The sequence below is a fragment of the Lepus europaeus genome, chromosome 14 (genome assembly GCF_033115175.1).
Source record: "Lepus europaeus isolate LE1 chromosome 14, mLepTim1.pri, whole genome shotgun sequence".
Lineage (NCBI taxonomy): Eukaryota > Metazoa > Chordata > Mammalia > Lagomorpha > Leporidae > Lepus > Lepus europaeus.
The window spans coordinates 44,070,931-44,097,490 of record NC_084840.1 but is presented as its reverse complement, the minus strand read 5'-3'; the positions used below and the strand labels follow the sequence as shown (position 1 = coordinate 44,097,490).

General features: G+C 42.6%; 1 protein-coding gene across 7 annotated transcripts in view; it reads right to left on the bottom strand.

Moving 5' to 3' along the window:
- The window catches only part of CACNB2 (calcium voltage-gated channel auxiliary subunit beta 2), a 393,103-nt gene that overhangs the window by 11,920 nt on the left and 354,623 nt on the right, over positions 1 to 26,560 (bottom strand). For 3 of the 7 annotated variants that reach the window (XM_062210527.1, XM_062210529.1, XM_062210532.1), the window contains 4 exons: positions 26,094 to 26,227; positions 22,469 to 22,549; positions 21,975 to 22,033; positions 11,544 to 11,653 (listed from right to left, as the gene is read on the bottom strand). In XM_062210527.1, the coding sequence (XP_062066511.1) occupies positions 11,544 to 11,653; positions 21,975 to 22,033; positions 22,469 to 22,549; positions 26,094 to 26,227 (384 nt within the window). Of the gene's footprint in view, positions 1 to 11,543; positions 11,654 to 21,974; positions 22,034 to 22,468; positions 22,550 to 25,405; positions 25,468 to 25,929; positions 25,950 to 26,093; positions 26,228 to 26,560 lie in introns of all 7 variants that reach the window. The other 4 variants (XM_062210530.1, XM_062210533.1, XM_062210528.1 and 1 more) reach the window with 2 other exon arrangements.

The window sequence follows — 26,560 nt, the reverse complement described above, 5'->3', positions numbered from 1 at the left end:
GACGGATACCCAGATGATCAACCTCCAATCAAGGATATGTAAGTATTTCCTTGGGTAGTTCCAACAGAGCAGGTCTGCTGGCAGTGTCAGTTCTTTGGTAATCCATCATCTGAGAATGTCTTTATTTCACCTTCTCTCCTGAACAATGTTTTCACTGAACATATAATTCAGAATTGACTGTACTTTTCAAATAACTGTTTCCTGCCTTCTGTTCTCTGTAGTTTCTGAAGAGAAATAGCAGTCATTTGAATTACCCTGCAAATTATGTGTCATTTTTCTCTACTTGTGTTGAAGGTTTGTCTTTGTCTAGTTTTAGTGGTCTGAGTATGATATGGCTGGACATGGATTTTCTTGCATTTATACTGTTTGAGGGCACTCAGCTTCTTGAATCTGTAGGCTTCTCTCCCTCTCAATTGCTCTCAGAGGAAAACTTTATTAACTTGTCACAAGTGAAGCAGACAGTAGGAAGCTCCCACAGTTTTTGCCAAACTCATGAAGCTTTTATCCATTATTTCTTCAAGTGTATTTTGAGACCCATACTATTTCTCTTCTGGCATTTCAATGACACTGACATTAGATTTTTTGGTAGTATTCCACAGGTTTCTGAGGTTGTTCATTACTTCTTCCATTTTTTTCTGTTATTCAGCTAAGATCATCTCAACTTATCTAGCTTCCATATTTATTTGACTTTTTCTTCCATCATTTCCATTTTGCTATGCAGCACATCCAGGAAGTTTTTATTTATTTTTAATAATTTTTAAGTTTTCAATTCTAAGATATCCCTATTTGCTTCTCTTCTCTGACATTTTCCAGTTTTTCTTTATTTCAAGAGTTATTGATGGCTTGCTTGTGGATTTGGGTAACATGATTTTTTTTTTTAAGATTTGTTTATTTGAAAGAGAGAGGTGGAGAGACAAAGACACACAGAAAAAAATCTTCCAGCTTCAAAATCCAGAGCTGGGCCAGGCCAAGTCAGTAGCCCAGAACTTCATCTAGGTCTCTTATATGGGTGCCAGGGGCCCAAGAACTCGGGCCATCTTCTGCTGCTTTCCCATGTGCATTTGCAGGGAGCTGAGTCAGAAGCAGAGCAGTTGGGACTCAAACAAGCACTCCAGTATGGGATCCCCACGTGACAAGTCACAACCCAAACTGCTGCAAATCCTGAAAGCATTTTTAAGGCCAATTTCAGACATACATTTATGTTCAACTCAGCAGTGGCATCTGGTTTCTTTCCACATTTGAGTTGATACTGTGTTGCATTTCTTTATTTGCCTCCTAACTTAGAAAGGAATCCTGGATAAGAGGATACTTCAAAAGGTGGTAGAAATTAAAATCTAACATTTAATGTAAAGCACTTTTGAAATTCATAGTATTCAAAATAAAACACATTTTCTAGGAACTTTTTGAGACTCCTTGTATTATAAATATATTGTGGGATTCTAGGTCTTGCTTAAATCCTAGGGAGAATGGTAGTATTTTCCATATTCGCAGTCAGCCCAGTTGGGTTCAGGCTGCAATTCCCAACTAGTGTTCATGTCAGTTATCTTTTAGGAACTTTGGCAGTGTGATCCTGATCTGACCATCATGTGTGCCATGCAGTTGCCAGTCGGGACCTGGGCAGTCTTCTGTCTCTGAATTCATTCCTCAACATCTTGGGTATGCTGGTTAGTATGATATCCTGTGCGCACACCTTGAGGACGTGCTGATGAGTTCCGGCACAACGGTCTGAGCTCACTTGCTAAGCTGTGTTCTCTCCACAATCTTTTTGGCCCTCTGGACAGAAATCTAGGGCTTTATTTACCCTACTTTGCTGTACATTTGCTGTGACTGTGCCCATATTCTAGGGCCATGTGATACAGGAGAGAGAGAAAACATTACTAGGGGTTTAGTCTGCTCTCTCAGGACCAGAGCTCTCTCTGCCACTGGAGAGGAAGGTTCCTTTCTCTTAAGAGATTGGGTGTCTGCGGGCCCCTGGACCATTGCTGTCCAGGAGACCCCTTTCTGCTCCTGCTCCTCCTGAACTGAGAGTTTATCTTAGAAGCCCGATGGCTGTGCCAGTGACCAGATCTAGGTTTTGGGTTCCCTGAATCTACGCTATGAGACACCAGAAGGGAGAAACTGCATCATTTCGTTAGGACTTTAAGTTCTGGTCGTGTTCTGCAAACCGTCTTCTACAACTCATTTTTCTGCCCTTGCAGATACAGGATAGAGTGTACTCTGAAGTGTCACTCTCTGTCATGTTATTAGGAACTTCCAAGTCCTGCCATATATCAAATGGGCTGTAGTTACTAACCTGAAATATATAAAATACAAGATAGGAACAAAGAGGAAAGCTGAACAGAAAGTATAGAAGATAGCAATTATATAAAAATTAAGTGCTTTGATGAAATCCTGTTTATACAGGTTTTCAAAACGGAAAAAATCCACATGCTGCTTTTAAGAAGCTTTAAAAGGCTGGTGCCGTGGCTCAATAGGCTAATCCCCCACCTGCGGCGCCAGCACTCTGGGTTCTTGTCCTGGTCGGGGCGCTGGATTCTGTCCCGGTTGCCCCTCTTCCAGGCCAGCTCTCTGCTGTGGCCCGGGAAGGCAGTGGAGGATGGCCCAAGTGCTTGGGCCCTACACCCCATGGGAGACCAGGAGAAGCACCTGGCTCCTGCCTTCGGATCAGCACGGTGCGCCGTCTGTAGCGCGCTGGTGGCAGCGGCCATTGGAGGGTGAGCCAACGGCAAAGGAAGACCTTTCTCTCTGTCTCTCTCTCTCACTGTCCACTCTGCCTGTCAAAAAAAAAAAAAAAAAAAAAAAAAAGCTTTAAAAAAAAATCCCATAAAGGGGCTGGCATGGTGGCGTAGTGGGTAAAGCCATCTCCTGCAGTGCCAGCATCCCATATTGGCCCTAGTTTGAGTTCTGGCTGCTCCATTTCTGATCCAGCTCTCTGCTTCTGGCCTGGGAAAGCAGTGGAAGATGGCCCAAGTGCTTGGGCCCCTGCACCTGCATGGGAGACTTGGAAGAAGCTCCATGTTCCTGGCTTCAGATCAGCCCAGTTCCAGCCATTGCAGCCATTTGGAGAGTGAACCAGCATATGGAAGACACCTCTTTCTCTCTGCCCCTCTGTGACTCTGCCTTTCAAATAAATAAATAAATCTTTCAAAAAAAATCCCATAGAAACAAAATCAGCACATGAAAGAGTGATCTGTAACTCCAGGTTTACTGCAGCTCAGCTGACAATAGCTAAGATATGAAATCAACCCAGATGTCTATCAACTGAAGACTGGATAAAGAAATTATGGTGTATATATACACTATGGAATACTATACAGCAGCAAAATATGAAATCCTGTCATTTGCAACAAAATGGATGCTAGTGGAAACCATTATAGTTAGTGAAATAAGCCAGTCCCCAAAAGACAAATACCATATGTCTCTTTGCTCTGTGGTAACTACTAGAGTACCAAAAATGGTAATCTATAGGAGTGAAATTGAGACTGTGAGATGTGATGCTTTTTAACAGCTCTTGTCTTGACGGTGGTTGGTTTTTTCTTGTTGTTGTTGTTCATACTATTTGTTGAACTCTTTAGTTAGTCTAGGGTTAATCTTATGACTATAAAGTTAACTGAAAATAGATCTTTGTAAGAAATAAGAATGGGAATAGGAGAGGGAGGAGGAAGAAGGGTGGGAGTGCAGACAGGAGAGAGAGTAGGGTGGAATCACTGTGTTCCTAAATTTGTATACCTGAAATGCATGAAGTTTGTATACTTTAAATAAAATTTAAAAAATAAAAACAAGACAATAAAAAAGAGTAAAAAGGATAGGTAGTAACTGCAAATGTACAAATACAAATTACCAAAAATCTAGGTTTTTTTTTAACAAATAAAGCTTGTATATAAAATCAAATTTAAGGTAAGCATTAAACAAAACAAGAAAAAGGTTGTATACAAATATAGAGCACAAATACAATAAGATTGTGACTTTTCTATCAATAATACAGCATTAGAAATATCAAGTTAAATTACTAATCAGGTATGAATTTCTCATATTTGTAACAGCTTTAATCATAAACTTCAAAAACAAAAGGTTATAATGGCTCTGAATAATATAATTAGCAAAGTTGATTTAGTAGAAATTAAATGTAAAATAATGATCTATATGTAAAGGGGAAAAATATCTGATCACTTAGGGATTCAAAATGACCTTTCACAATTTAAATGGTTTAAATGGTAGTTTTTAAAATGTGATTCTGGAACCAGAAGCATCTCTACCCCCTTGGAAATATGCTGTAAATACAGATTCTTGGGCTTCACCTGAGACTTCCTGAATCAACAGCTCTCGGGGTGGGGCCCAGCAATCTGTGTTTCTAATACCTTCTGTGGGCTTCTAATGCCAGCTGGTTTGTACATCTCTGCCTAAGGGTTAAATTGTGTGTGTGTATGGACTACTGCTATTGTCAAACAGTATTTTCAGAATAAAAGTAATTCCTGAAATGGGTTACTGAGAAAGCACCTTTGTTTACTGAGCAATGGTTTTTTTAAAGCACAATTTCCAAGACCTTAGTAGAAATGCGAATTCTCATGCTTCACCCCAGACCTACTAAATCAGTCTGGCATCCGGGCCGTGATCTGTGTTCTGACGTACCCCCGGTGCCTCTGACGCAGGCTAGCGTGTGGAAACCTCTGATTTGGAAGAAAACTCTCAAGCAGCAGCGGTAACTTCACATGGCAGAACTCACGGAAAGAAGCCAATACTGTCCCTATTCAGAGCTAGACTGCATCTTACATTCCTCAGTAACGGAATAAGAAAGGTAAGAATTCTACACACTACGGATGTTTTCACATTAGAAGCTACCACTAATTACAACCACCACTGACTCATCTCCTACTACATGGTAAACAGTCATCCAACAGCAATCCTGAAACATACGTTCTGCAATACCCCTGGGTTAGTGATGGAAAACAGACTGAAAACAACTACCCAACCTGCCAGTAACAAAGACCCAAGTCCTTAATGTGTCGTACAATGTGAATTAATGCTACAACTAGTACTCAAACAGTATTTTATACTTTGTGTTTCGGTGTGGGTGCAAACTGTTGAATCTTAATTTATACTAAATTGATCTTCTGTATATAAAGATAATTGAAAATGAATCTTGATGCGAATGGAATGGGAGGGGGAGTGAGAGATGGGAGGATTGCGGGTGGGAGGGAAGTTATGGGGGGGACAAGCCATTGTAATCCATAAACTATACTTTGGAAATTTATATTTATTAAATAAAAGTTAAAAAAAAGAAATATACAAGCAACATTTTAAAAAAGGCAACAAAAATGTAGAACTCTGAACAATCAAAGTATCAGCATCCATAGTTTTGTACAAAGTTATAGTTTAAACATGTTTCCCATACAGCCGAGTCCACATGGTACCCCAAACATGGCAGTCAACATGTTATTCTGGCAAAGGGAGCTTCTGACCATTCTCTTTTGTGATTTTTCTTTTTCAAATCACCCGTCTTAGCAATATCATGAGAACAACAAAGACTCTTCATGCTGTCCATAGAATTGTTCATATATAACACATACACCTCCCCTTTCTTTAGAAATACAAGAAAAGATTTTGTACTGTGAGTTTCCTGGAGGTTCGGATGACACACTGGGCTCATCCAGATTACCAATCCAGTCTCTTAGTTCTGGCCTCACAGCCACCTCCCATGTGGCCCTGACTTTTTTCCCTCCAAGTCTCCTTGCTTCCTTTGTTTGAGTAGAGCAGTAAGTCAAGGATGGAAGGGCTTTGTTAAGGAAATGAGTGAGCCTGCAACCTTCACCGTGCTTGACTCTATCTACCAGTTGGAGCACTGAAATACTCTCTTGTAGTATACTTCTCTCCCTCCATTTCTTACATTTCTATTTATTTGAAAGGGAGAGGGAAGGAGAAGGAGTGAGAGAGAAAGATGGATTAGAGATGAGTATCTTCACTCCTCAAATGACTACAACAGCAGGAAATGGGCCAGGCTAAAGCCAGGAGCCTGGAAGTCAATCCGGGCCTCCCATGTGGGTGGCAGGGATTCCACACCTGCCTCCCAGGGTGTGCTTTCTCAGGAAGTGGGGAATCCGATGTGGAGCCAGGGTTCAAACCCAGGTACTCTGACATGGATGTATGTGCTCCAAGTGGCATCTTAACTGCTGTGCCAAATGCCTGCCCCGGCAGCTCCTTCTGGTTCTGTGTGAAGACCCTTCTTTCCCTGCCAGCTCCACTACACTGGCTACTCTTCAGAGTCTGGGCCGCATTGTTGTTTCAGCTCTCTGATCCATGTATAAACTAATAGTTTCCCAAAGTCTACTACAGTCAATATTGGTGAATTTGTGTATGGGTGAAAATTTGCTTACAACCCCAAAATCATTAGAGCTAGCACCTGGGCAACCATTTGTGGCCACAGAGAGTGGCAAAAACATTTGAGTTACCCACTGTGCACGTTCCCAGCTGAGGTCCAGCAAGGCAGTGCTACCTCTTCTTGTTTCAGCTCTGACACTGGAAACAAGGGTCCTTTCTGGGGTCTAGTTAGTACTTCTGTGCTTTTCATGGGTGGCTTCCCTTCTTAAAATGGCCCCAAGCACAATGCTCAAGGGCTGTGTCATGCTCCTCAGTGTGAGGAGGCTGTGATGGGCCTTATGGAGAGAGCACATATGGTGGCAGTGAATCAGCAGTGTGCTTGTATATTCAGTAAGGAGACTTCCAACAGAAATGAGAACCCATGGTCACGTGTTGGTGTTAGTGTCATGACAGGCTCGCAGGAACCCCGCCCTGCATGTCCCCTAGGAGGCACGGGTCAGCTTTCACTGATTCCACACCTGCACTGACTACAGAACAGAGCTCCTGTGAACAGTGCGGGCTGACTGTACCTTAAGCCCTGAAGCTCTGCATGCTCCATTTGGTTCCAGCTGTGTACACATAATCACCTACAAGAGCCTGGGGTGCGCCTCACACTGCAGAGTCCCATAGTCCCAGATGCAGTCCTCTTCTTCCTATCCCCTCTGGAACACGGCACACACATCACACAAGTTCCTCGTCCTGAGCCAGTCGTCCCACAGGAACACCATCAGTCACCGCAGTTCTCAAAGCCAAAATTTAGAAGTTATCCTGGGTTTCCCGCTTCATATTCCATATACAATTGAGGACCACATCCTGACAATCCTACTCTTTGATCTTTGGATTCTTGTCCTTCTCTGACTCCCTCTGCCACGCTCTCTTGTTTCAGGTCTCTCTCATGCTTCAACCAGTGACGACAACAGCCTCCTAAGTGATTTCCCCACCCAATCTTGCCCATTCCCACTCTGCTGCCACCCAGATTCTGTTGAAAGACACCAGCTCTTTGTTAATAGGCATGTTTCTGCACAGAGCCTCTTCCTTCTCTCTCAGCTTCAGCAGCTTCCCAGTTTGTCCCTCACAAGCTTTCAGTGATCCTTCTAAGTCACACTGTGTCACTTCTCCACAGGCCTACAACGTCCTGTCACAACCACAGTACAAGACAAGTTCCTGGGGCTGGCACAGTGACATAGTGGGCTAAGCCTCTGCCTGCGGCACCCACATCCTCTGTCTGCGGCACCCACATCCTCTGTGGGCACTGGTTTTAGTCCCAGCTGCTCCTCTTCTGATCCAGCTCTCTGCTATGGCCTGGGAAAGCAGTAAAAGATGGCTCAAGTGCTTGGGCCCCTGCACCCACATGGGAGAAAAGGAAGACAATGCTGGCTCCTGGCTTCGGATCAGCTTATCTCCGGCTGTTGCAGCCACTTGGGGAGTGAACCAGTGGATGGAAGACCCCTCTCTCTTTAACCATCTCTCATAAAGTTCATTGAAAATAGATCTTAGTAAAAAGTAAGACTGGGAATAGGAGAGGGAGGAGGAAGAGGGTCGGGGTGTGGGTGGGAGGGTGGGAATGGTGGGAAGAATTACTATGTGCCTAAAGTTGTATTTATGAAATACATGCAAATAAATATCTTAAAAAAAAAATACAAGGTTCTTGCAGGACCTACTAAGCCCCAGCCCCATGTGATCAGCACCTTCACAAGCTCCCTGACCTTATCTCCCCTTGCTCACTGCACTCTGGTCTCCCTGGCCTCCTGGCACTCCCTCAAATGTGTTGGTCACCTGACTGGTGGCCTTGTTCCTTCAGTGCCGACAACCCCTTCCTCGGGGAGCTGCAAGGCTAAAATATCCACAACTCAATTCATTCTGCTCCGTTAGCAGAAATTACAGCTTCCTTCTCAGCCTACTCTCCAGTCTGCTGAGACCCACCAGCCCCTGGTCGATCTTCTGTAGCTCTCTGCTGACGTCCATATCTTCAAGTGTTCCTTCAGGTTTTCCCTGTGGGCGGGGTGGGGGGGAGCCTCTGTGATGGCTGTGTCCTTCACTTCCGCGTCCCTGGCACTTAGAATAATGCCTGGCACACCTAATGAATATTAATATATTCAACAGGTATTTGCTGACTGAATGAGCAAGTGCCTAAAATCTGTAGGCAGTTCCCTGATGCCTTAAGAATAAGCTCCAGACTCCTTCGTATCACCTCTCAGTTGACAGTGGCCACCTTCTTTCTTAAACCACACATTTCAGCCAAAATGAGGCACAGATGTTTTCTAGAAGCATCCTGTAGCTTCCACTGTCTCAGATCACTATCATGCCCACCACCCTGGTCCCTTTTTGCTTGGCTGCATCATGCATCCAGGCTCAGCTCTGGGCCAGCTCCTTGGGAAGCCTTTCCCTGTGGCCTGCACCCTCCCACAGCATCATTCTTCGACAGCCAGTTCAAAACATAACCACTCTGCTGGGCACCCTCTAGTTCAACAGGCTCTTGTTGGGGAGCAGGGCTTCATCTGATTAATCTTTTAAAACAAAGATCTATTTATTTGAAAGGTAGGACAACACACATGTGCATACACACACACACGAGGCTGGGAATAGGGTTGGAAATCAATCTTTCACCTACTGGTTCACTCCCCAAATGCCTGTAACGGCCAGGGCTGCCCCAAGCTAGCCAGGAGCCTGGAACTCCATCTGGGTCTCCCACCTGTGTGGCAGGGACTCAAGCACCTGAGCTGGGTTGGGCATCAGTAGGAAGCTAGATTGTAAACAGAGGTGCCAGGACAAACCAGCCATCTGAAATGGGATGTGGGTGTCCCGAGTGGCAGCTTACTCTGCTGTACAACAATGCCCTCCTCTAATTCATCTTTTGATTGTCAGATTTTAACAGGACATTTGGTGTCTAGTGTATGTCAATAAAATGTATGGAGTGGAAGGTCATTTAAAACAATGCAATTGGGAGCCCGTGCTGTGGTGTAGCGGGTAAACCCACCACCTGCAGTGCTGGCATCCCATATGGGCGCCAGTTCAAGTCCCAGCTGCTCCACTTTTTTTTTTTTTTAAAGATTTATTTTACTTGAAAGAGTTACATAGAGAGAGAAGGAGAGGCAGAAGAGAGGAAGAGGGAGAGAGAGAGAAAAGAAGGAGAAGGAGAAGGAGGAGAAAGAGAGAGAGAGAGAGAGAGACAGAGAGAGAGAGAGAGAGAGAAAAGTATTCTATCTGCTGGTTCACTCCCCAGTTGGCCATAACTGTGCCGATCTGAAGCCAGGAGCTTCTTCCAGGTCTCCCATGAGGGTGCAGGGGCTCAAGCACTTGGGCCATCTTCTACTGCTTTCCCAGGCCATAGCAGAGAGCTGGATTGGAAGTAGAGCAGCCAGGTCTCGAACTGGTGCTCACATGGGATGCCAGCACTGCTATGCCACAGCACTAACCCCAGCTGCTCCACTTCTGATCCAGCTCTGTTATGGCCTGGGAAAGCAGTGGTCCCCCTTGTACCCACATAGGAGACCCAGAAGCAGCTTCTGGCTTCGGATCAGTGCAGCTCTGGCTGTTGCAGCCATCTGGGGAGTGAACCAGTGGATGGAAGACTTTCTCTGTCTCTACCTCTCTGTAACTCTGCCTTTCAAATAAATAAATATTTTTTTTTAAAAAAATGCAATTAAGATAAACTCTTGGCTATCTAAACAGATTGCTCATGTCACTGGTCCAACCAATGAGTCTAAGTAAATTACCAGACTTTGCTGATCAGTTCAATCTATGAAATGAGCATTTAATGACAATTCCTGTGATGATCCTGTAATTTATGGAAAGTGTTTTAAGTATCAGAGGTAAGCACATAAGAAGAAACTATAGCAAATAAAATGATCCCAATTTCACCTATCATATTTCTAAACCTATGTTCTTGAAGTCTCATCAATGAGAAATTATTAATATGAGGAACAAAACAGTTCTACAAAGCACCAAACAGTTAAAATTTAGTATTTTAATAGTCTTCTGTTATAATCATACTTCAGAATAAACTAAAAACATCTAGGTTAAAAATCAGCCTCCTAGGCCGGCGTCGTGGCTCAACAGGCTAATCTTCTGCCTAGCGGCGCCAGCATACCGGGTTCTAGTCCTGGTCAGGGCACCGGATTCTGTCCCGGTTGCCCCTCTTCCAGGCCAGCTCTCTGTTGTGGCCAGGGAGTGCAGTGGAGGATGGCCCAAGTCCTCAGGCCCTGCACCCACATGGGAGACCAGGAGAAGCACCTGGCTCCTGGCTTTGGATCAGTGAAATGCACCAGCTGCAGTGGCCATTGGAGGGTGAACCAACGGCAAAGGAAGACCTTTCTCTCTCTCTCTCTCTCTCACTGTCCACTCTGTCAAAAATAAATTTAAAAAAAGAAAAAAAAAACAGCCTCCTAAAAGATGTATATATTTAACAAGTAAATAGAAAAAAAGCTGGAGGCTCAGAGATCTCACATAATCACCAGAAAGTTTACTTTATAAACAGAAACCCAAGAGTTCAGGAAGTTACCTATGTACCAGTAATGAACAAAACTCTACCCCTATGCCGAACAGATGAAAGAGCTACCAGAGAGTCTCACTTAGATCACAGCAGTACACACTCAGACCTCCAAACCCCATCCTGTAAACACATTAACTGAAATCCCTAAAGTGCTTTTCCAATAAAAAGACTGATACTTCATATCAGTGGAGGGTAGCCAGGAACTGATTCCATCCTTCATCAAACTCAATACGTATATACACACCCACAATTCTGAATAGGATTACATTATTGATGTTATTCAAGTCTGAAGGGACACTTGAGTTAATACTATCCATCATTTATACAACATGTATTATGTCGACTGCTTATAATAATTCTACAGGTCTTTACTATTATATTTTAAGATGAGGAAATGAACCCTTGAAGAGATGAGTAAGCTTGCTCATGGTAGCACTCAGAGAAAGCCTGGGGTTTATAAAGTCCATAGACACTAAAGCTCAGATTAGTGAAAACAAAGCACAACCAAAACATACATGCCAACAGCATGTGCAATTTTTTTAAACATGAAGCCATCATAGCAAATCCTTGTATACCATGAAATCATTAAGACTGTAACACTAGCTACTGATGACATGTGTTTTTCTCCGTGCTCTGTGACACATGGAATTATCTAGGAAGGGAGTGTCGACAGAACTTACAGTCATGGCAGACTTACCTAAGCTTGACCTAGTGTTGGATCTTTCTATTATTGCATGCTTACTGGGGTTGTTTAACACTGAGCGTTTGGCAAGCGAGATATCAGCAGTGACCCTTGTGATGGATATCCTGTTGGGGAAAAAAGAAACAGAAAACCCTAAGGTTATTAAGGGAACCAAAGAGTACAGAATATGTATATACAGGGACCATATGTTAGGACAATTAATCATTCATTTTTGTCTATCTTAACCTTTATTGGTTGCTTACCAGGTGGCAGGTATATACTAAACGCTTTACCTGAGTTCTCTCATTAAACCATCTGAAAAATGCCAGGAGAGAGGTTTAAAATTAAACTTCTGCTGATGAAGAAAATGAGCCACAGTTAGAATATTTATTCAAAACTGAGCATATACTAAGGGATGGAGCTGGGATTTGAACATCCATACCCAAGCATATATTCTTATCCTCTTTGCCATTGTTTGAGCCTGTGATAGGCATGAAGAATAAATTAAACAATAAAATAAGGGCCTCCATCAGAGAGCTCAGAGTCTAGTGGCAGAGATGAAGAACATAATAATAAAGAACATATAAAGAACGTAATAATAAAATTATTAAAATAACTCGTGAAAAGAACACACAGGGCATTGTGACAAACAATACTAAGATGAAATATTTTAGATAGGGTAGAAATGAAAGCAACAAAATCTAAAAGCTAGAAATCGTGAATAATTTAGACAAGACTGAATGTTCAGTTCAGCAGTAGGAAAAGTTATGAAGCAAAACTGAAAGCTCACAGTATGTCTGAAGAGGGTGGCAAAGGTAGGACTACAAACAGGTATGATTTACAAGTCCATTTCAGAGTTGGAGCCCTCTGCAATATCAACTAGCCAACTAACAATTTTTTTTCCTATCTGATAAAGGACCACAGGTCTATTATCTGCAGGGAATGAAAGAGAGGGCCTCTGGCCAGGTGACTCTGGACCAAAGAAAGGAGTCTGAATGCTGAGCCACCAACTTTTCCCCTCCAGCTTAGAATTTTGATAGCCAGGCTGACATTCAAAAGAGAATTTATATCCTCCAGGTGTCAGACTGGAAGAGTCTTTTCTGGGGAATATGACTATGTCAAACAGTTAGGATCCAGACGTTCTGGTCTGGGAGATTTCCTTTATAAACTGCCCATCAAGATTGTCCTACAGGGAAGCCCAAGTCCTTTAAGCTCCACCTAGGAGCTCAGAGCTTCCAGTTAGGTATTTCGTGCCCCACTGTTAAACTTGAGCATGGCAGTGTTCACCAGGCATTTCAGGAAAACCTCTAACTTGAGACCCCAAAACAGGAAATTCACTATGACCAATATTTATGGTTGAAAGCCAAGAAACAATTAATGTATGAAACTAGAACAAATATCTGTTTTAAAACTCAGAATCAGCTTTTGGAAATTAAAAATATGACAGAAATGCAATTTCAAAAGAAGGGTTAGAAGATATAAGGGTATCTCCCAAAGAGAAACCAAAAAGAGAGTTGAAATAGAAGAAAAGTAAAAAAAATCAAAGAGCTTTCTAAGAGATTAAAATTCCAAATAATAGGAGTTTAGAAAAAAAAGAGAATCAAGACAGAAGAAACTAAAAACAGCATTTCACAAGGAAGGATGAGGTTTTTCACATTGAAAAGGTCCTGTACAGTAGTTGAAAGAGCCACACCAACACTTGTTCTTAATAATTTCCTAACACTGGGGACAAAACGAACCCTAAAAGCTTTCAGAGGAAAAACGTCACACACAAAAGGTCAGAAATTAGAATGCTGATACTTCTCAATGGCGACAACAGAAACCAGAAGACCACAAACATTTAAACTACTAACTAAAGAAGAAGGTTGATTAAGGATATTTTTAGGGATTCAAGGTCCTGCTTTTTAATATACTCTTTCTAGGGAAACTATCGGAGAATGTTTTAATTTTTTAAAAGGATTTATTTATTTGAAAATCAGAGTTACACAGAGAGAAGGAGAGACAGAGACAGAGAGATAGAATCTTCCGTCTGCTGGTTCACTCCTCAGACAGCTGCAACATCAGAAGCCAGGAACTTCTTCCAGGTGTCCCACGTGGGTGGCAGGGGCCCAAGCATTTGGGTCATCTGCTGCTTTCCCAGGCCAGTTAGCAGGGAGCTAGATGGGAAGTGGACCAACCAGGGCTCGAACTGATGCCCATATGGGATGCCAGTATCACAGGCAGCGGCTTTACTAAACCATCAAAAGTTCCTAATAGATAAAAGGAACTATGGAAAAAGAGCGCCAGCTCACAAGACAGGTGAAAGGGAAGTCTAGGGACCCTGAAGAGGTTCCAGAATGACACACAAAATACAGAGAAATGGTCCAGACTGCAGCCTGCTAGTAGCAGTACTAAATTTGGCATTTAAAATGTCATTTGAGGCACCCACATCCCCTATCAGAGTGGCTGGGCTGGAGACCCAGCTCTTCTTCCACGTCCAACTACCTGCTAATGTTTACCATGCGAGGCAGCAAGTGACGGCTCGGGTAATTGGGTCCCTGCCTCCCATTTGGAAGACACAGATTGCATTTCCTGCTCCCAGTTTTGGCCTGATGCCGCCCTATCTGTTGTGGGTATTTGGGGGAGTGAACCAGTGGATAAAGGATCGCTTTCTGTTTCTCTCTCTGCCTTTGAAATAGATGAAAATATAATTTTTAGAAAGCGAAATCATAATTTTTGTTGGCACCATATTTAGTATTCATTGTAACCACGTGAGTAATATTCAAATGAGCCATGTCATATATTTTAATCCCTACTTCTTGTGTGTTTTCTTTGTGGTTTCCATGCCAAATAATTTTAATTCATATTTTGGCTTAATTTTCTATATGTTATGAATTCATCCTCAAATTTTTTCCCAGCCAGTTATCTCAATCTCTTCACAGGGTATTCAGATACATCCAGTGGTCTTCCTGGGAGACTGCAGGATGAGACAGGTGCAGTTGTCTGCATGGGAAAGAAGATGGATATGCATAACAGCTCTATATTCTGTAAGTGGGAGTCAACAGGTAAAGCCTACCACTGAAAACACAGTAGCAAATCAAACACTTCATTTGAATTTTTATTTATTTGAAAGGTGGAAAGACACAAAGAGATTTCTATCTGCTGGTTCACTCCCCAAATGTCTACAATAGCCTGGGCAGAGCAGGGAAAGGCCAAAGCCAGGAGTCCAATCCAGGTCACCCACATGGGTGACAGGAACCTAAGAACTTGAGCCATTACCTACTGCCTTCATTGGTGCACATTAACAGGAAGCTGAAAAGAGAAGCAGAGCTGGGACTGAAAGCTAGGCACTCTGATAGGGGATGTGGGGGCCTCAAATCTTAGGAGCTGGGCTAAACATTTAGATGCAAGGAGCACATATGGAAAGATATGGCTGAAGAGTTAAAAGCAATTACTATCTGGAGAGCAGAGCATGTGACAAAGCATAGGAAGTGACTACTGGCTTTTGGGGAAAAATATAGATTTTTTTTTATCTACATACCCAAAAATGTATCCTTTTGGGTTCCCAGTTCCATGAATTTGGACCAGTTCATATGAGTTCCGTATCAGATTCATGACGCAGAGTCAGTCCTTGACATCTCCCTCCACTTCCCGGGTGCTACCCTTTATAATAAAGTCCATCTTCCCTCTCATCCTACTCCTGGCAACCACAGAGCTATTTCTTGCCCCTTTATGTTTTAACTTTTCCAAAATATCATCTAAGTGGAATCATATATATGTAGTCTTAAGAGTGGTGTATATCAAAAGTTCTTTTATATTGCTGAGTGGCACTACTATTTTAAATAACTTCTATTTTATTTTTACGCTTTTTGTTAGATAAAAAATTATTTAGCATTTAAAAAGCCACTACTGTAAAATACTGAAGCTGCCAATTTAAAAAATAGTTTCATTATCATTTCACAGTGCTTTCACATGAAATCCGACTATAGGTAGGGACATCCAATGCTCAGTAATTATTTAAGTGCTCTTATTTATTCAGGGTCAGCACAGTGGGGTGCAGTGATACTACCTGGGAAGCAACAGCTGTACTCACACTGAACACCTGAATGGCCAAAGTGAGAGACATTCACTCACCATGTTTCTTGGGTGCCAACACCTTGGCCATCATTATTCTGCATGCTATCACAGGACTTGGATGTGTGTGTGTGTGTGCATGAGTGTCTGGAGTACAGAGTGGAGGGAAGCAAACATGTATCTGATGTTAGATGGTAGTTAGTGCCATTAAAAATAATGGCGGGACAATGGGACAGAGGGTGGTGTATTGCGCAGAGTGTATTTAGTATTCAGAAGTAATCTCTCAGGTAAGGCGGTATTTGGTCAGATGCAGGCAGGGAGGGAAATGAGTGATGGACATAGAGTGGGCAGGGTGTTCTGGGAGGGAAGAAGGACGAGAACCTCAATTGCTGGGCAAGGACAACGGCAGCTGCCTGGGTCCCCAAGCCCTGCGGATGAGCAGAGACTGCAGCTGTGTCTCCCAGGAGCGCTGGACACAGCCTGGGGGGCAGGTTCCGTGGTGACAGGGCCAGGAGACCTGCTAGGAAGCGCTGCACAGCGTAGTCCACGGGGAACTAAGTCTGCAGGAGCACAGGATGTTCTGTAATGATTCCTGCTTCTCCCTGTCCCGCACGCCTGGTCTTTTCTCTCCGCACGTACTATGGCTCAGCCAGGTTCCTTGCTTTCATGGCTAGCTCTGTAGCCTGGGAGAGGCCGCTGTCCCACTGAAGCTCCTGAAGCAATGCTTTGGGAACTGTCCGTAGTTGGGGTTTGGCCACAAAAGAGACCCTGCGAGTCCTAAGGGCAGAGTTCGTGAGGACAGTTCAGTTGTGAGTGGCGGCTCTCAAAGCCACCACAGCAGCATTTGAAGTTACAGATGCCTTCATCCTGCCTCAGAGATTTGGATTCCGTTAGTTAAGGGAAGGACAGAAGCCCTTGGATTTTTTTTTTTTTTTTTTTTTTTTTGTAGTGCTTCCGGTGATTCTAATTTGCAACCAGGATAGCCGCTCTCCAGTTTAGAAGCGGTCTCATGTCAAAGTAAGATTTCTACATCAGAAATAAAGTGAGGTGATATTTCAGAAGATTATTGGTTTCTATTAAGATTCCCTCGCTGCAGATTCTGACAATGGTGTACAACAGCCCCCAGCAATTCAGCTTGCATTCCACACACTTCAGTGCCAACAGCTGATGCTTTCAAAGCCACTGGGGAAGAAAACTGAATTTATCCGATTCTAGCTATTTGTCTTCTTCCCAGTGTCCTTGTTAAGTTGCCTGTCATTGTTCTCTGAGGTGAATGTGAAGACTGCTTTGTTTATCTGCCACAGTTGGTTAGGGGCACCCAACTTTAAACAGCCTGCTCTCCTGCACACCAGAGACAGCACAGGATTTGCGCCTTCTTTGACCTGCCACCCTCCATGCGAGGATTTGTGCCTTCTTTGACCTGCCACCTGCCATGCCAGTTAACAGCAGACTCCCGGGTCTTCAAGGTCTGCAGGACTGCCACAAATGAACCTAACTGGGTTCCAGAACAGAACAGGAATTCTTGACTACCTAGCACCTTCCATCACCATCTCCTTCTGTATTCTCTCCTTTGTGGGCTTAATGAAAAGTTCTTAAATTTAGTTTATTTATTGGATCATTGACAGGAAATTCAGTTTTCTGTTTCAGAATGTCACCTGTGTGCTTGTATCTGAGGCTTCTGGTAAGTTTCCACTGTGGCTGTTTGACCTTGCCAAAGGCAAAGGCATTTCATGATACAGGTAACTCTGGATGTCTTGCCATGGGTGGAAAGGTTAAATTTTCACTTGGCTTTTATAGTTTTATTGTGTGGACTCTACTCTCTTTGAGGACCTTTAATTGATGATCACAGGGTTAGAATGTTGAACTCCAGCTCTATGATTCAAGAGTAGCCAAGGCACGTCCATTAACAAAGCCATATGGAAATCGTTTCTGGCCAGAAACAATAGACGGATACAACATTCAGATTTTGTACTTATTTGTTTCCTAAATGCAGTCTGGATGGCTTATACTTCAGAACATGGGTCCAGGATACACACTGTGGCTGGAATCTATCTTCCATATTCAAAACGTATTCATGCTTTCCAAATGAAAGAGGTGAATTAGGAAGTTCTATTGCTTTTCATCTGGTATATGGGAAAGGGCAGCAGGTTAAAGCAGTTGTGCACAGCACTGTCTATTCCAGTGGAACATTTTGGGTGGGTTAGCTCATGTGCACAATGTCAAAATTTTGATAAATGACAGAGCCAAGAATAAAGAAACAGAAACTAATTGGGGTGGATTAGATGTATGCCTTTTATACTTGGGCAGAGCCAGCAGCCTTGGCACAAGCCAAAAGCTACATTTCCTGGTATAAATTAAAAATCACTTCATAAATGTATGGAAAATAAAGATATCTACTTCAGGGCATTTGGTTTATGTAGACCTTGAATATAAAGTCTTTCAATGCCTTGGAATAAAGTCTACTATTTGCTTTCTATTCCTTTCAATCTTCTGGTTGATCACTTGCTGACAATATTCATCCTGTTATAAAAGCTTCCCTTACTATTCCTGCCTCCTCTGTTGAAAGTCAACATAAATCAGAACTTTTTATAGGAGTAGGTGTGGTCTAGAAAGGAAAGAGCTGTGTTAAGCAACCTAGAAGAACACTGAAATCAACAGACACAATGTCTTGTTAGGATGGCGGAAGGCAAGCAACACAGAGAAGAGAGGTACCAAATATATATATTTTTAAAAAATACAGAATTACGCACTAGTGCTCTATGTTCCCAGGTCCTTTGTAATCTATTCTTGGTTTAAATCTCGATGTTCAATTTGGTCCTCTCTCACATCTTGAACGCTTTAGAAGCTGGCTTAAATTTTACCCCAACACCCACTGATTATTTGATCCAAGCTGCCTTTCAAGAGACTATTAAAAAAAAACACTCATGAAGCTAAAGCCCTTGTTTGGTTTTGTAGCCTTTCAAAAGATTCTAAGTAATCTCTATGGAACCCAGGTCTCTGTTTTTGCTTGTCATAGTACCTGGCACATACTTGTAAATAACAACTCCATAAAGTTTTCAGGAGTGGGAAAGGGGAGGAGAGAGAAAGGATTAAGTCCAAGGTAACTGGCAAGGCATATTCCATATGGCCCTGGCTTTGCTACTGCCCAGTCCCTGCCTAGGTCTCTGAGACCTGAAGTGGCTTGTCTTACATCATGCACTGTCATACTCTGATGCCTTCACACACCTGCACACCCTCTGCTGGACGTGCCCTGCTCATCCATCTATGTCACGTGATGAACCTTAGGGACCATGTGTAAACCTCTTCCAGATGTAGTCTGTTTATATAAGGGTGCTTCTAAAAGTTCTAGGAAAATGGAAGCTAAGTTTATTTTGGTATGAAAACCTTTTTGAAATCCACATGGTTTCTACATAATATTTTCCATGAACTTGAATATTTTCTACATAGTATTTTCCACCAACTTGAAGACCCTTCACTTGTACTGGGTTGTCCTTCTATTTATTTTCTATTTTATAGCTGGAGGTTTCGGTGTATGGTTTACATCCAAGCTCTTTACCGGTAGAGACGGGGCACTCGACATCTCTGCACTGACCCCTCTAGCTGCGGACATACATTCCACACTCACTGACTCCTTGTTCACACTGAGCACTGCTCCAGCCACTGAGAACACAGCCGTCCACAACACAGTAAAAACCCTTGCCTTTAGGAATGTACAAACAAAATGAACAAACAAACCACAAGAGCGCTGGGGGGAAACTCAAGGAAGGCAGAGAAAAACAGAGGACGTGTGTGTGCACATGCGTGGACGCTCACAGTGTCAAGCATATCTGAAGGGAAAGTCCTCCTAGGAGAGGGCACTGTGAAGTGTAAAGGCCCTCAGGTGGGGAAGAAACTGTCTGGTGTATGCATGGGACAAGGAGGAAATAACTGTGCGGGAGCAGAATGACCAAGGAAAGTGGTAAGAGATTAAGCCAAAAGAGGAGAGTGGGAGATCAGACCATACAGGGTTACAGAGGCCACTATAAGGCTTTGTGTGTGTGTGTGTGTGTGCTTTTTAAAGATGTATTTGTTTGAAAGGCAGAGTTACAGAGAAAGATGGAGAGACAGGAGATGGGGTAGAGGAGAAAGTGAAAAGGGGTAGGGGGTGGGAGAGAGATCTTCCATCCAATGGATCACTCCCCAGATGGCCTCAATGACCAGGGCTGGGTCAAACCAAAGCCAGGACCCTGGAACTCCATCCTGGAACATCTATCCTCGAAGTGAATAGCAGGGCCCCAAGCACTTGGGCTTTCTTTGGCTGCTTTCCCAGGTACGTTAGCTGGGAGCTGGATCAGAAGTGGAGCACCTGAGACTCACAGAAGATGCTAGCATCGCAGGTGGCCGCTTAAGCCACTGCATCACAACGCCAACCCCAGGGCTTTAGTTTTTATTCTCAGTGAACACAGAAATCACTGGATGGGTCTGAAGAAAGGAGTGAAAAGTCCTAGCTTGCAGTTCCAGAGGGTCACTCAAGCTGCCGACCTGAGAGCAGGCCTGAAGAGGGAGATGACGGAAACAGTGAGAAGAGTCCAGAGGCCGTGGCCATAATCCAGAGGTGTGAGATGCTGCTGTGTCACATCACTAAGAGAGCAGAGAATGTGCAATGAGCTCTTAGATTCTGGATGAGTTCTGAGAATACAGACAGAAGCACTTGGATGAGACACGTAAGAGAACAGTTGAGGGTAACTCCATGATCTAGGGTCGAGGGTCTCAGAACATATCAACAGGGGAGGCTATGGGAGGATCGGGTTTTGGAAGAAATTTGGAAGTTTGAGAAGTCCATCACATATCTTAGGAGTGATGTTGAATAAGTATATTAATAGATATATAGGCCTGAAATTCAGAAGAGAGACAAGCAAAGGAATGGTATTTAAAACTCCAACACCAAATGAAATCACCGAAGGACTGAGTGTACAAGGAAGAGAAAGACGAACAAAGGCGTCAGCCCTGGCTCTCCAGGATGTCTAGCTGATGAGGCAGAAGCAGCAAAGGAGACACAGGAACAGCTAATGCTACAGAAGGGAAAGCAGGAAGGTGGAGTTGCAGAAACCAGGACAGGGGATTTTAAAGAGGGGCAGTTGTCTACCGTGTCAGCTACTGCTGTGGTCAAGCGCAGCAAGGACTGAGATGTTACCCTTGAATTTAGCAATGTGGAGCTGGTTGGTGATTTTCATAGGATCAGCTCTGGCTGAACAGTGTGGGTCAAAGTGTGACCAGAATAGGTTTAAGAGAGTGGAAGAGGTGTTGGTGCTGTGGCACAGCGGGTTAAAGCCCTGGCCTGAAGTGCCAGCATCCCATATGGGCACCAATTCTAGTCCTGGCTGCTCCTCTTCTGATCCAGCTCTCCGCTATGCCCTGGAAAAGCAGTAGAAGATGGTCCAAGTCCTTGGGCCCCTGCATCCACATGGGAGACCCAGAAGAAGCTCCTGACCTGGCTCCTGGCTTCGGATTGGCACAGCTTCGGCTGTTGCGGTCAATTGGGGAATGAACCAGCGGATGGAAGACCTCTCACTCTCTTTGGCTCTACCTCTCTCTGTAACTTTCAAATAAATAAAATAAATCTTAAAAAAAAAAAAAAGAGAGAGAGAATGGAAGAGAGCAAGTATAATATCCAACAATTTTCCCAAGGAATTCTGTTGTAAAGAAAATGGGGAAAAAGAGACAGAGAAGAATGTGAAGTCAAATGTGAGGAGAAATAACTACATTTGTATATGCATGTAGGATTTCCATTAGAATGGGAAATACTGGCAAGGACAGCAGGCAGGACAGTGTGACAGCCATGTTTAAGTCGTCTGGGAATGTCTTCTAGTGTCCAGCTGGGCGGGCTGACAACTGCTAGCAGGCAGTAATGGGAGAGACTCAGAACACCAGGGACAGCTGTGCTCAGGGGGCCTCGTGGACATCTTCATTTTGCCTGTTTTCCCAGTGAACTAGTAAAGAACGGTCATCGAGGGAGAAAGAGACTGAGATGAGAAGGGGCTGCTAGACCTTAAAACAGGAGAAAGTCTTTCAGGAAAGTGGAAAGGGAGTGGATATTTAGAATGATGGTTGGGCATCGGTAGGGGCCCCTGACACCCAAAGCAAGACGAGTCACCAGGGCTGTGGCCAGCCTGGCTCAGCTTACAGATGCAGGTGCACAAACTGGACTACCGGGGGTTTTGGGAGTAAAAGTGTGAAGTAAAGTAAAAGTGACAAATACTTGTTGGATGGACTGGACCAAACGACACTCATTTCCTCTCTTCACAGAGACAACAGAAGGTAGCTTTCTCTTGGGGTCCCATGCCCGCCCCACCATGGTCTGTCTTCTTCATCAAGTTAAAAATCCAAAGAAAGTCAGCATTCTAAGATACTCACCGCCCTTCAAATCTGTGTTTTAAAAAATCAAACAGCGCTTTCTGCATCATATCTGTGACCTGTAATTAAGCATTAAGATATGAGAAAAATATTACTCATGATTGAAACAATTTTACTCTTCCCAAGAACACTTGAAAACCATTTTCCACTTGGAAGAAGTGGCTTGTAAGTTGCCAAAGTTTTCTGAGTCTTGGTTCAGTGACAAAAAGCCAAAGTTCCCTGAACTTGTATCATGACGTTTTGGAGACAACAACATATTGCTCTGCAACTGGCTTCACTCACTCCATCTGACTTTTCCTGGGCTGAGTAGATGGCATCCAGCAGAAATCTCCAAAGCCACAGCCAGGAAAGCCACGCAGAATAAAACACTAAGCAATGTACACACCCCTCAGCTTGAGAAGACAACACGCTTGGCTGTGACTAGCTCTTCCGGGTCTGGATCCCAGAGTCGGGAGTGACAGGTACAGTCACAAGGCAGTGGGGCAGCCACTCACCTCATACCCCTTCAGAGAAGGGCCCACGAGGACCACGGGTCGCATGGAGGGCACCACATCATACGGAGGAGTGTGCTCTGTCTGCAGAGAGAGGAAGGCATTTAGACGTTCAGGGGCAGAGGAAGCCTAAATATCTGATACATGCGGTCCTCTCTCTGAACTCCATAATGTGAGGCACTGGCATTCCAGATATTAAGATTTTATTTGTAAGTTGCCTCTTGTCTAAACAAACCCATTCCAAGATTGGGAGGGTTTATTTCCTTACAGTTTCCAAGTTACTGACTGATCTACAATTTTCTCACTCTCTTTCAAGAAACGCTACTGCGGTATTAGTTCCTAAAGCAGGAGGTGCTGCTTTTGAATGCAAACAGAAGCATGCCTCATGCAGAAGAGCTGCTTTAGGCTTCACCGGAGGTTAGAGTTCTTGTTCAGATGCATTTGCGTTTTCTGAAGAGTTGAAATGCTCAAACCTAACATGGTTTAATTATGGACGAAAGAAACATTCCATTATCTTTGCATCCTACAGGTTTATCTTACCTGGATAAAATCTAGTTTCAGAACATTTTAACTCTATCAAATACTTTTTAAAAATCTATTTTATTGTGAGAGTTTAAATTACAGTGCCTGTTCCAATAAACAGTAATCATGATCACTGCTCACAGCATACTTAATAATGCTTTGGGATTTTATGGTTTCTATGGCTTGGTATTTAAAAACTTACAATGCAACCTTTATGTGTTTTGGTGGGAAAGTGGTTGTTGAGTAATAATATATTCCACTGTGCTTCAGTGGCTCCAAAACATTATCATTTTTATATCTAATATGCTTCTGTAGTTTAGGTAGCATTTCTCTTATGACTAATTCATTTCTTTCTTGTTTAGAAGAACAAGGGAGAAGAGCTAAATTTTCTAACAATTCCTAAAACTATCAACACCTTTCAGCTTACTTGCTTCAAATTATATATTTCAAAAACTTAGGTAATTTGCTTGATTATATGAAAACTGCCTCTACTGATAACAGAAAATAGTAAGCTGATCCAAAACTAATTTTTTTTTTAAATGCAGAAGACAAACAGATATGGCTTTAGACACTGAAATAAGCAAGTTGTTACATGAATCTTCATTAAGGAGTATCTCAAAATATGTATTTTCAGAATCACACACATCAAAAGAGGGTTGTACTTAAACTATTTTAAGAATTTGATAAACTGATTTGTAAATGTGACTAGAATTTTTGCATCCTGCCTGTCAGTCACAAACATTTTATTGTTGCTTAAAATTGTTCACTGCAAATTTTCCAGAGCTTCATTTGAATTTAACTTGCTTAAGGGGAATTAAAAAGTATTTCAAATTCAAAAGCTTTCCTCTGAGATTTCACCACTAGGCACAGGCAATATGATCAGGGGAGAAAAACATTACTGCTGCTGTGCTGTCAGATTTTACTGCTTAAAATTTCACCTTGCATTCAAAATTAATATCAATAAGCACAGTAAAGATAGAATACATTATTGAACAGAAAAAAAAACAAGACAAACATAATACAGTGACAGCACAAATGCCACAGAAGCACCACTCTAAAAGCAACCTAAAACATGGAAAATAATCTTATTTTGAATCTCACGTTGTTTTGCTTTTTTGAACTCTGCATCGAAGTTTACCGCATAATCAGTAACATAAGAAGAATGAATACCAGTGCCGAAGGCATCATAAGCATGTTATTAAGTTATTACACTTTATACCACCTGGGTTCACACTGAAAGTGTTTAGAAGCCAAATCATTATTATGATGCAGTGAAAGGATACCTTTTCCACCATTATAATTAGTAATATAAATTGCATGCATTTTAGTAACAGCTACCAAGAAATTTTATTTCAATTCTTTAAGTCTGAAGTGGCCCAGTCTTTGATAAGTCTCTGGTTCCTTTGAACTGTGTGACTGCCAACTAGCAAAGGGTTATCCATGCTGGTAAACAATCAGCTTCTTCATCAGTAGGGTAGCTACAGAAATTACCTTATTTGATGGAATATTGGTATTTTGTGCCCTTTTGATAATGACACCATTATTTTTCCCACCCTACTTTGAATTCCTTAGTGGGAAAATGTGATAAAGTGAAAGTCCTTAAAGTTTTAGAATTTATGGGTCAGCAAACTTCACTAAACTATCTTCGCTAACATGTTTTGAGTCCTGTTCCCACTCTGGTAAGTCCAGAGCAGCTTAGCTGATTCCCAAGCTTCTGAACTATGGACACTGCTGGTCACTTGGCTCAAAGATTTGGCTGCGATGAGAAGACAGGAGCAGAGAGATGGGTGGGCCCTCTGTTGTAGAGGAACATCAAGATGGGGCTCTCGTTGGTGACACAAAAATCCAGCTGTTTTAATTTTTGCCCGGAGTGCTGAGGTCTACTCTTACTAAAGTAACCGTAACTGATTAAAAAACAAGACTTGACAGCCCAATCACTGTCTTTAGAGTTCTTCCTCCAGAGAGCAACCCACTTGTTTGCAGAGAACAGAGCTCTGCGTGCTGAGAGTCTGGGGCAGAGAGTGGAGTTCACTTCATGTGTACAAGTGCACAGTGTCATGGCTGCACTTGGTGACATTAGGATGGAGGACTCTAAAACCACAGTAGCTGTGGAAAGTGGTATGGAAAAGAAGGGGAAAAATGAAAACCAGGGGAAAGGGCCTGAAAAAAGTACTGCTTGAAGCTACAAAACTCTGAGAGGAAACAGACTTTGGTTTGAGTAAAGAGAGCTCTGGAAGACCCTGTGGTTTCTAGTCAGGGGACAAGTAGCATCCTTGTGTAGCATTGGTTGGCCAACGGCAAAGGCTCTATGTGTGGCCACCAGCCCCACTGTCCAACAGGCGAGATGCTGAATTCTGACTGATGGAGAAGGCAAGAACATTGGGAGAGGATTTATACATGACAATAGGAAAAACTCACAGTAAACCGCCAAAACAAGCCTGCAGTTTTCCACTGGTCTTGTTCATCTGCAGATTTTGCACCTAGTGGATTAGAAGTTTAAATACTGACTAAATTAAAAATTGAATATTCCTTTTTTTCTAGTACAAGCTATGTATCTGGATATCATAAATCAGAACCTAATAACTGTTTTCATATGCTTGATTATAAGTTAAATTTCCGGAGAAAAGAAAGAGACAAAGACAGACAGAATAAGCATGCACAATTGAGGTGCATTATATGGAGTTGTCAGTGTTTGACATCCTTGAATGTTTAAACAAATTCCCTTGGTGGTAGATATTATTCCATCAAAAAGGATAAGTACTGTAATGGTGTTTTTAACAGGTCACTCACTCAATTTAGTTGGTTTGAAATTCATGGACTCAATTAGCTGTTGATAGGTTCTTTTCTTAGGACGGAAATGACTGCATTTAATAGAACTGTGGGAATTAATGCTAATGATGCCAGTGGCAGGATAAACACAGCTTATGTCAATGTAAACTTACCGATTTCTGCTTCTGCTTAGCTACAGCAGCATGGAAAAGAAACAAAGAATAACAGAGCATGCATGTTATTGGCTTGTCAAAGGACGCAGACGGTCAACAGGACTAGAAATGTGACGCAGTGCAGTTGAGCGGGTGGACAATGGGAGCCGGGAAGTTCATGTTACCTTCTTAAAGAAGGGCATTCTTTTCTCTTTGGAGTGGGGTGACGTTACACTGTTTGCACTGGGTTTAGGGGAGCGGTGGTTTGCTGGAATATCATTTTCTTCTGCATCTAAGCCAGTAGCATCTATGTCTATAGCTATATACAGACAAACAATTCAAAAATCATCAGGTGGACAGGAGAGGAAAAACAGGTTATAAAGAAAATAAAATGAAAGCAAATAAAACTATCCACTATAAAAGGTCTACTATGAGTGTTCAACACAGTACACAAAGAAAGTAAAATTTAAAGGTACAGCATGTTAAGAACACAATGTAATCAAATCTAACAAAACTGAGATAACCTCATCATGTTTGCTGGAACCAATCAGTTTCATGCTGGATCTCTTAATATTTTAGAGAAATATATTTATAATATATACTTTCAAATGATAATGTTGATACTCTCTATATCAACTGGGTAAAAGTACAG